The sequence below is a fragment of the Mirounga angustirostris genome, unplaced genomic scaffold, assembly GCF_029215605.1.
Source record: "Mirounga angustirostris isolate CCGP_5_RB_7025 unplaced genomic scaffold, mMirAng1.0.hap1 SCAF_5, whole genome shotgun sequence".
Taxonomy (NCBI): domain Eukaryota; kingdom Metazoa; phylum Chordata; class Mammalia; order Carnivora; family Phocidae; genus Mirounga; species Mirounga angustirostris.
In genome coordinates this window covers 7,567,962-7,578,285 of record NW_026991713.1, presented here as the reverse complement: position 1 = coordinate 7,578,285, position 10,324 = coordinate 7,567,962, and the positions used below count along the sequence as shown (strand labels likewise).

Genomic DNA, 10,324 nt, shown 5'->3' with positions numbered 1-10,324 from the left:
CATCTGGGCCTGGGCAAGAGTGGCTGCCCCGTGGGACGACACGAGATTGGCGCAGGGGCTCTTCTGCGGACGGACAAGCCCGTACAGATCAAGGTGGGACTCCAGGTACTAAGCCCCAAGAACTGCCCACTTAAGGTGAAAAATCTCTCAGTCCCCACGCTTGCCACACATGACTTTATTTGTGAAGCCCCGGGCACAGCCCAGACACACAAAGAGCACAAAGGGGAAAGCACAGAGCGGGGGGGGGGGGGGCGGGGGGGCAGCTCCAGCGCAGTCCCCACCCTGTCCAGATCCTTTAAGAGCGTCCTGAGCTCAGTTCAGGCTCCGCAGGCCCTGCCCCTGCCCCCTGGGCCGGAGAACAGGTTTGGGCCTGCCAAAGAGCCCCCCTCCAGCTTGGCCCCCAGGCCAGTCACAGACTTCTCAGCAGCAAGGGGCAGGCCCCATGGGTCTGGAGCCAGCACCATCTGCCACTGGCTTTTCTTCCTGTCCACACGGCCTGGGAACCAGGGTCTTGCCCTCTGCTGACCGCCCCATGGCCCCACCCCCGTAGCAGGTCCTGTCCTTCAGGCCGTAGAGCTCAGCCCAGCAGGGATGGATAGCGGGGATGGCAGTGGCTAGAGGCCTGGGCTTAGTGACAGGAGGCAAAGTCAGCCACCAGGTGAGCAGCCCCAGGCAGGGCGGGAAACTCAGCCCAGCCGCAACACAGAGGGAGGGGACGGCAGACGGACCAACTCCCCAGGCTTTGGGGCAGCCCAGAAGAGTGGGGAAGGCAAGGTGGGAGGGGACAGCCACCAGGGCCTCGAGCTGGAGGCATGGAGCAGCAGAGCGCCCTCAGATGGCAATGAGTTTAATGGCAGAGCAGCTTGCAGCCCTCTCAGGGGGGCCAGCTCCCCTCCAGTGGGACCAGGGCCAGTCCAGCAGGGAGACCTTAAAACCCCAGCCCTGACAAGAAGCGCACACCTGCACACGCACCACACCGACACGCACACTCGGGGACCGACACGACACAAGCGACGAAGACCCTCCCTGCCTCTGGCCAGAGTCCTTCATCCGAGTCCCTTCCCAAGTCACTGGTCCAGGCCGGGGGGGGGGGGGGGGGGGCCGGCTTCGCATCTAGACCTTGTACAGCGTCTGTAGCAGGTTGTGACGGGCAAAGGAGCAGGACTCCAGGGCACCATTAGGCCTGTGAGGAAAGAACAGTCAGTGTGGGGGGGACACCACACAGCCCAGGGCCAGGGACTGCAGGCTGCAGCAAGGGCCCTTTCCCCACTATTGGGGGGCGGGGGGCCGGGGGTTTCTGAGGCTGACGGCTCTGGGAGGGAGAGGTTAGGAGCCCGCCTTCCGTACACCGCAGGGTGAGGCGTGTGTGAAGCTCAGAGGGGCAGCAATGCACCCAAGGCCACACGGCCCGGAGCTGGCCGGAATGCAGGGCCGAGCAGCCAGGAAGCAGACCCCTGCTCTCCACCCAGCAGCCCGTGTGAGGGCCCTTCCAGGGGACACAGGGCCACGGCGTCCTCACAGGCACTGGAATCCCACCCGGGCCCTCAGAGATGATGGGTTGGCCATTGTCACCATCAAGATCATGAATCTCACTACAGATGAAGAAAGGACGCTGGGTGAGTGTGGGGTGCGGCCAGGGTCTGCAGCCCACAGACACTGACCTGGTCTAGGATCGCCCTGGGATCCTAGACCACTGGGCCAGGAGTTGAGGGAGGGGGAATGTGCCTGTCACTCTGTGGTCACTCAGTCGCCTCAGAGGAGGCCTAAGGCACAGCTTTTACCAATCCCCCTCTTTTAAAGTAGAACAGACTGAGGCCTGAGCTGGGGGCGGGCAAGCGGCTGCGAGGAGGCAGCCTGCCCCTGACCAACAAGGGCAAGGGTGAGGGTTTCTTCTTGTGGGTCCATGCCCAGCCCAAGGGCAACAGAAAGGCAAAGGGAACAATTCTGACTAGAGGCCAAAGAAGACAAAAGGAGCCGGGCTTTGTCCGGGGTGGCAGGCAGGGGCTGGGGCCATCATGTGGAGATGTTCCAGGGAGCTAAGCCCTGGGGTCAAGTCCCCTACTGTGTGGGAACAGGCACGGGGAGAGTGTACCTTGTGGGGAGGCAGGGCCATGAGCTCTGCGGCCAGGGTGAGGGCTTGCCCTGGACTCTGGCAGAGGGGCCAAGCACTCAGCTCTTCACCCAACGTGGGGCTTGAACTCATGACTCCAAGATCGAGAGTCGCAGGCTCCACCGACTGAGCCAGCCAGGGGCCCCACAGCTCAACTTTTCACAAGGGCCAGTCTAGCTGCAGCAGAAGGGGTGGCGTGGGCCACGGCGGCAGTGGGGGCCAGGTGTGGTGGCAGGCAGGTGGGCAGACATGCGAGAGCACGAGGCCCAAGGAGCACATGGGACCGCAAGACGTCGTGGTGGCAAAGAGGCCGTGGCGCCGACAGTCCCGGAAGCTGGCCGGAGATCCTCACCACGCCGAGCCAGACTACCCCACATCACTTGTTCACGTCCCCCGAGGCAAGGGCTATGTCCTCTCTCCTTGCCCCATTCCTACTTTCCCCCAAGGCACTGGATTCACAGGAAGTGTGGATGGTCACAGACACCAGAGACAACCTCATGCAACAGCTTGGTGGGGCAGATAGGGAGACTGAGGCCTGAGAAAGGGCAGGAGTCGGCTGGGGCCACAGAGGACCTCAGTGAGGACAGGGAACGAGCCTTCCGACCCATCCCTCGTAGGCGCTGGGGTCTGAAGGCTCCTTGCTACCCAACTGTGGCCACTGCCCCACCATGGCCCAGGACGAGGCCAAGGTTTCCAGGTCTCTGAGCATCCGGCATCCATAGGGGAAGGGGCCTGTGGCTGCGGCAGGCGGGAGTGACAGGCCCCTCTGGCCTCAGCCCTGTGGCTGAGGAAACGGACACAGAACTGCTCCCAGAGACATCACTGAGGACAGGACCCCGATCAGCACTGTGGGCAAACCCCTGAACTATCCAGCGCTGCTTCATCAGGAAATGGGGGCTGTTCCATGTCCTGTTTCTCTCAGGAAAAGACACTGTTCCTGAGCCCCACATCCTCAGCCTGGCACAGCAGAGGAGAGACTCAAATACGGACGCTTGAGAGCCCCTCACAAGCCTGAACGAGCAGCCCAGGGAAGCCTCCACGGACTAGGGGTCTGCATCCATGGGACCCGGCTGCCACGTGAGCTGACGAGGGCACACTCACTTGGTCATGAACGCCAGCAGCAGGGGTGCAAGGGCCTTGGGGAAGTAGTCCTGCTGCACCATGTGGTTCAACACCATCAGAGGGCCGTACAAGTTGGCAATGGCCTTGATCTTGTCTTCACTCTGTGAAGGGAACACACAGCACCAGGCAGGGTGAGCTACAAGGTCCCCTGGGGTGGGAAGCCCTAGGTCTCCAGCACCCAGCCCCAGCTCCGAGATCCCCATGGTCGAGGTCAAGCTGAACCCCATCATGAAGGGAAGCTGCTTAAGCAGACCCGGGCCCCAGCAGGACTCAGGTGTGGGCCGGGGTGGGTGTGGCCCGAACTGCCCCTGGTTCCCCCCTGCACCCCCGTAGCCTCACCTTGAGCAGACCCATGTGGATGAGGAGCCGGGTAAGGAAGGCATTGGAGTTGAAGGAGGGTGAGCTAAAGGCCTTCCTCATCAAGGCATCTGCAAGGGAGAAGCGGCCATGGGGCAGGGAGTCCGCGGCAACAGACGGCTGCTCACCAGCCGAGGGCATGCGGCCCTGGCACACGCGGGCTGCGACCTGCCTTCTGCCCCAGTCAGGTGAACACAGGGCGGCAGCCGGCGGTCCCACGTCCCAGACTGAGGGGACAGCCAGCACCAAGGGAAAGCTCAACCTGCTCAAGCTGTGACACCTTGCCCTTCTGGTCCTGACCTCAATGAGAAGGGGCTTGGGGACCTTGCACAACCCGCGAGGAAGATCATCCCGGGGGAGGTTTCAGCCACTGTGGAGGCAAGGGGGGGATGAGCAGAGAAGGGAGGGAAAGGAGGGGCGGGGGGTCTACCGGCCCTGTGTGGGTACCTGCTTCCAGGCTAGGCTGTTCAGGAAAACAGAATTCAGGTAACTTGCTCTCATCAATGCCCACGGGGCTGGGACCTCAGGGAGCTGACTTAGGGCTCCACCCCGGCCTCGCTCCCCACCGGCGCTCCTGCCTCCATGCTGCCCACAGCGCACCAATCCAGGACGAAGTGCCGCCCGGACCTCCACCCCTCTCTGCCCTTTCCCTCATGCCGAGCCCTTCCTCCCCTCCCTGCCTGACCAAGCCTGGCCCACACGGCGGGGCTCAGACACGCATGCTCAAGGTGCCACCATGGAGGCAGTGGAGGGAACGGGGTAGCGAGGGAGGGTGGCGGGAGGACAAGAGATCTCGGGAAGCCCTGGGAACGCTATCGGGAGAGCAGGCATCCTCCAGGCTCCCAGGTGGAGGGACGGTGTGCACAGGCCCACAGATGAGGACAAAAGCTCAGTTCTCAGGACCTCTCCTGAGAGGACCGTCCCCATAAGGGCCTTGGGGCTGTGACTAGCTGGTCTTCCTATGGCAGATGCCACCTGGATGAGGTCTAACTAGACATAACTCTATGCCTTTGAAAAGGCCCCAGTCTCCCCATCTGCAAAAAATAAGAGAGGAGAGCAGCCAACCCACTCCCTAGCAAGAACCCAACAGAATAGGCAGGAGGGGCTGGAGAGTGGTACATACATTAGTGCTGGGACAAGGGGCTCCAGGGACTATAAATGTCCTGAGGCAGCAAGGAGGCAGAGCCAGCCACGGCCCACCCACCCCACCCAGTGTTACCTACTGCATCCTGCACGGCTGTCCTCACTGTGGCTTCGTCCTTAAACACAGAGGACACCTTCAGGAAGGCAGAGACCACCTTTTCTGGGTCGGATGTGTCAGTCTGAGGACACAAAAGACAACGGCAGGTCACAGGGGCCGGAGCCCCAGTGAAGATGCGCCTGCACTCTGCTGCTGGCTGGAAGAGGCCTGTCTCGCCAAGGCCCCTGGTGGGCAAGGATGGGTCCTGCCTCACCCCACGCTGTCCCCCTGGAGCTAGGCATGGGCCTGGCCCACTGCGGTACGTAATCCATACAGAGTGAGTGAGTCGGCATTAACCACGGTTATTCCCATGACCCAGCGATCCCTCCCCCTTTTTTTAAAGGTTTTATTTATTTGTTTGTTTGTTTATTTATTTATTTATTTATTAGACAGAGAGAGAGACAGCGAGAGAGGGAACACAAACAGGGGGAGTGGGAGAGGGAGAAGCAGGCGCCCCGTGGAGCAGGGAGCCCGATGCGGGGCTCAATCCCAGGACCCCGGGATCATGACCTGAGTCGAAGGCAGACGCTTAACGACTGAGTCACCCAGGCGCCCCAGCGATCCCCTTCTTGTAATCTAACCTGAACAAATAATCCAGAGTACAGACAACATTCACATGCAAGGAAGTTTAACTTCACCGAGGTGGAGACAAGGGGAAACAGTGCGAGTGTCCAGACACAGTGCGCTGCCCAAGTGCGACCTCCACTCACGGGGATGGAGGACACAACAGTTTTGCTAACACAGGAGATGACAAATGGTATTACAGGAAAAAGTGGGCCTTTCAACTCCTGTATCACGGGAAGGAAAAAAAAGAACACAGATAAAACATAAAAAGGACATCAGCCAAAAGGCCAAGCCAGCTCTGAGAACGGGCCCATTTAATTTCTCTATATTTATCACTTAGGCTCATCGAAACTATTTTCTCATCTGTAATACAGGGTAACGGGGTCTACATGGCGGGTTGCCAGAAGGCTTAAATACCAGAACCGAATACCCGGGACAGTGCCTGGCAGACAGGAGGCGCCTGCCAGCCGCCTCGGAACGAACTGGTGAGTAAGCAAACAAGCGAGGCTGGAGCAAGGGCACGGTAGGCATGTGGCCTCCGTGGGAGCTCTGGGCAGGACAGGTGTTCTAGAACAGCAGGTCCTGCAGAACCTGGGCGGGGAGCCTAGATGTGTGCACACGAGAGGGTCCTGGGAAAACTCCCTAACTCCCTAGGTGTCACTGAGTGTGGCATGCCTGCCTGTCCGGTGGTCCACACACGTCCCCCATGGCACGTCATCTGCAACCTCTGGAGGCTGACAGATACCTGGGTCACACTCACTCATGTGTCTGTGGATTTAAAGAACAAACGTCTAGGGGGGACTGGGTGGCTCAGTCGTTAAGCATCTGCCTTTGCCTCAAGGTCATGGTCCCAGGGTCCTGGGATCGAGCCCCGCATCGGGCTCCCTGCTCAGCCGGGAGCCTGCTTCTCCCTCTCCCGCTCCCCCTGCTTGGGTTCCCTCTCTCACTGTGTCTCTTTCTGTCAAATAAATAAAATCTTTAAAAAAAACTAAAAAACAAACATCTAGGTATTTATCCAGAGAATACAAACATAGTGATCCGAAGGGGCCCCTGCACCCCAGTGTTTACAGGAGCAAGGTCCACAAAAGCCGAACTATGCAAACAGCACAGATGTCCATCAACAAAGGATAATGTGGAAATACACAAATGGACTACTACTCAGCCATCAAAAAATGAAATCTTAGCATTTGCAATGACGTGGATGGAACTAGAGAATATTTTGCTAAACGAAATAAGTCAGAGAAAAACAAATATATGATTTCACTCTTACGTGGAATTTAAGAAACAAAACAGATGAACACAGGGGAAGCGCGGGACAAATAAGATGAAAACAGAGAGAGAGACAAACCATAAGAGACTCTTAACTACCGGGAACAAACTGAGGGCTGCTGGTGTCAGGTTGGTGGGGGGACTGGGCTAACTGGGGGACGGGCATTAAGGAGGCCACTTGATGGAATGAACACTGGGTGTTAGGTGCAACTGATGAATCACTAAATTCCACCCCGACACGAAAACACACACAAACACCGGGCAGCCCCCACTCCCACTGACAGTGTCCCCTCCCAATCCGAGGCACGCAGGGGCCTGGAGTTGGCAGCGCTGTTACCCACCTGCTGGGCTATCAGCACGGGGCTCTTGGGCCCGAGGCGCAGCAGCTTCTCTGGAGAGGGGAAAGCCAGGAACGTGGAGACGTCTGCAGGAGGCGGGGCGGACAGCACGGGGGCTGGCTCCTGAGGGACAGGGGGCCCAGGTGGCTCTGGAGAAGTCCAAACCCAGACTCCTCATGCAGAACATGCACCCCTCACTCCAGGCGGCCAAGGCTCAGAGTCTGGTCTCCCTCCGGTTCACGGGGCAGTCCCCCAAAGGGTGAGGGGCCCGCAGATGCTGCCCTGGCTGGCTCCTAGTGCAGGAGCCTCTGGGGAGGGGGCAAGCCACCTCCTTAGGCCAAGTGGCTCCTCCCTGGGACACACGATGTCCCAGAAATGACGCAGGAGGTGCGTGGGGGCTAAAGGGGACCCCACCAGGAGCCTGAGTCTAGCCGGGGGAAGCAATGCCAGCGAGCACCAGCGGCGCCCACACAACTGAAACAGGAGTGCCCAGCCACTTGTTGAAATGCTTTCCTAAACTGGGAAAAAACTGAAATTCAACACGAGCGTGGGGAACCTTGTCCAACCCGTAGTTCTCCAGAAGCTCTGAGTCTAAGGGGAACAGACCCGGGCGTCCTGACAACACCAGCCTCTTAGTGAAGCAAGGGGACACCAAGTGTCCCGGGTAGGCCACGGTCTCCAGAACGGGGGGCTGTCCCTACGGGTCACCAAGATGGGTCGGAAAAGAATTTCCATTTATGCTGATTTTTCACCCTATTCTTGCAGAGATATTTACACGTGTTTCATAATGAACAGTGCAGCGCCATGATACATGCCTTAGTCCTGTCACGATGCACAAATGAATAAACACACCTGGGCTGAGGTACAAATACAGCCACGCTGGCAAGATTTTCTTCTTCCACTTACAGGAGTGTGCATTCAAGGACAGTTCGCACCCAAGGTACTTAAGCGGATCCCACACCTACTACCCGCAGTGAACATGGCTCAGGATTTCACATTCGAGGGCCAGGGCTCTGATCCTGGCAAACGACAGGGAACTCACTCCACTGTTTGGGTCCAGAATCTTCCTCGATGCTGTGGACTGCTCTCCTGGCCCTTGCTGTGCCTCTTCCTCCTCCTCCTCCTCTTCCTCCTCCTCCTCCTCCTCTTCTTCCTCCTCCTCTTCTTCTCCTTCCTCTTCCTCCTCCTCTTCCTCCTCCTCATCATCCTCACCCTCATCATCACTGCAGAGGGGAATTGGCTAAAGCAGACCCTCCCTGCCCAGCGGCCTATGTGGGCTCCGAGGCCTGGCAACACAAACCCATAGACCCCAGGCAGGTGGGAGGGCGCCTGCAGAGGGCGGGGGAGCAGCTGCTCCCGGGGAGGGGTCCGGGGGGGGGGTATGTGGGTCACCAGGGAGCCCATCGTTCATCTCTCATCACCCAGGGAAGCCCATGCTGTGAACACGGAAGAACCAGATCTCATCCCTGTCCCAATGGGCCCCAGTCCCACCACGGAAACAGAGAAAAGGAAGAAAATGGTCTGTCACAGCTGAGGCCCGGGGCTTGGCAGGAACACTGCCCAGGCTGAGATGCCAGGACTGTGCCACCCATATCTCCCTGCCCACAGGAAGCTGCGGTTGTGGGGGGCAGGGGGATGGGGGCTTCTGGGACCATGAGCCTCTCGAGGCCATCCTGAGCCCCCAATTCCTAGCAGCAGCACAGACCTAGCACTGAGGGGACACAAGTGAGGGGCTGACACGTGAATGAAGCTGACCTAGGGGCAGAGGGATGCTGAAGGCCCAAACCGACTCCCATCCAGATGGAGGAGGCAGCCCCGCCGCCCTGGCCCCTGCTCCCGCTCCATGTGGGCTCCGCAAACCCATAACCCGCCCCCTGCAACAATCTCTTCCCTTCCAGACTCTGTCTCCAAGTCTGATTTTCAGAACAATCCTGACTGAGCCCACCCCCACTGCCACCCTGACCTCACTGCTCCCCTACCTGATCTATCTCAGCTCAGATCAAAGCTCATCCCTTCAGAAGTCTCCCCAACTCACCCACTCCGAAGGCCCTTATTGCCTCTTGGCTGAACATACAGAAACCTAACTTTCCTTGCCTGCCCATCCTGCCGGAATGAAGTCCCAGTCCCACGGGTCAGAAACCTTCACTGTCTTCCGCTCGCCTCCCTAACGCCCCGCACAGCTCCTGGCACAGACAGGGGCTTGAACAACGGTTTCGGAACGAATGAAAGTAGAACCACAGGCGCCACGGCTCACAGCTCCCTACCTGAGGGAGGCCAGCACCTTGGCCATGTGGAAGCTGTCCAGCACTTCCTGGAGCTGCTCACAGCCTTCTGCTCCCAGCGTGTTGCCTGTTCACGGGCGGGAGGGGGCGGAGGGTAGGAAGGTCAAGAGGGGCAGCAGGGCCCGCCTGGCAGGCCTGGGCCAAGGCCCCCACCCCTATTACCGTTGAGGTCCAGCTTTTCCAGCTCGCTCTTGTCCGCCACGGCCTCAGCAACAGCCAGAGCAGCATCTCTCTTGATTTCACAGAACGACAAGTTCAGCTCCTAAAAATAAGAGGAAGGAGTAGAGGCAAGTAGAACCATAGGCCAGGAGACCGGGTCCTACTCTGAAGCCTCTGTTTTCCCCAAGGGAGGATGAGGCAGGCTCTGTCCTCCAGCCGGGCACGGTAACACCCACAGTAAAAACAAAGCCGTTTCCCTCGCGACGTGCCGGACACTCGGTATGTTCCCTCACGCTATACCCTAATAACCTCATCGCTCCCTCCTCCCATTTCAAAAAAGAAGACACCGGCTCACATCACATGGGTGATAGGAACCGCACACCATCGGGGGAAAGGTGTGGAAGGACGGGGCCAGGAACCCAGGCCCACCTGGCCTTCAAGACCACCCCACCCCTGCCCCGCACGGCAGCAGCCCCGAGGGTGGGGGAAGCCCCGGCGGCGCTGGCACCTTCAGCTTGGGCAGGCCCCCGCGCACGGCCTCTGCGATGGCGACGGCGCCCCTGGAGCGCACCAGGCAGTCCCCGAAGTTGATCATCTCCACCTGCCGCAAGGTCTTCAGCGTCTACGGGGAGGAAGCGAAGGCTGGGTGAGGGTGCAGGCCTCCGAGAGCCCGCGGCACACCCCACGCCCGTTGCCACACCTTCGCCCTCCCTCTCGCCTGGACTTCTCAGTACTTCACCAGCTCTTGTCCCCTCCCGGCCTCTGGCGAACCTCCCTCCACCCTACTTCTATGCTACAGCCAGACCCTTCTTTGTGAAGCACAAATCTGACCAAGTCGAATCCCCCTTAAAACCTTACACAATTCTCTAGTCACGGGACAGCC

General features: G+C 59.4%; 1 protein-coding gene across 3 annotated transcripts in view; it reads right to left on the bottom strand.

The window, feature by feature from the left end:
* Nucleotides 1-159: 159 nt before the first annotated feature.
* RANGAP1 (Ran GTPase activating protein 1) overlaps nucleotides 160-10,324 on the bottom strand; it is a 31,173-nt gene continuing 21,008 nt past the window's right edge. For 2 of the 3 annotated variants that reach the window (XM_064590565.1, XM_045872458.3), the window contains 9 exons: nucleotides 9,950-10,063; nucleotides 9,445-9,544; nucleotides 9,265-9,349; nucleotides 8,043-8,223; nucleotides 7,004-7,123; nucleotides 4,809-4,911; nucleotides 3,572-3,660; nucleotides 3,212-3,333; nucleotides 160-1,183 (listed from right to left, as the gene is read on the bottom strand). In XM_064590565.1, the coding sequence (XP_064446635.1) occupies nucleotides 1,114-1,183; nucleotides 3,212-3,333; nucleotides 3,572-3,660; nucleotides 4,809-4,911; nucleotides 7,004-7,123; nucleotides 8,043-8,223; nucleotides 9,265-9,349; nucleotides 9,445-9,544; nucleotides 9,950-10,063 (984 nt within the window). In that variant the 3' untranslated portion in view covers nucleotides 160-1,113. The remainder of the gene's footprint in view (nucleotides 1,184-3,211; nucleotides 3,334-3,571; nucleotides 3,661-4,808; nucleotides 4,912-7,003; nucleotides 7,124-8,042; nucleotides 8,224-9,264; nucleotides 9,350-9,444; nucleotides 9,545-9,949; nucleotides 10,064-10,324) is intronic. The other variant, XM_064590564.1, reaches the window with a different exon arrangement.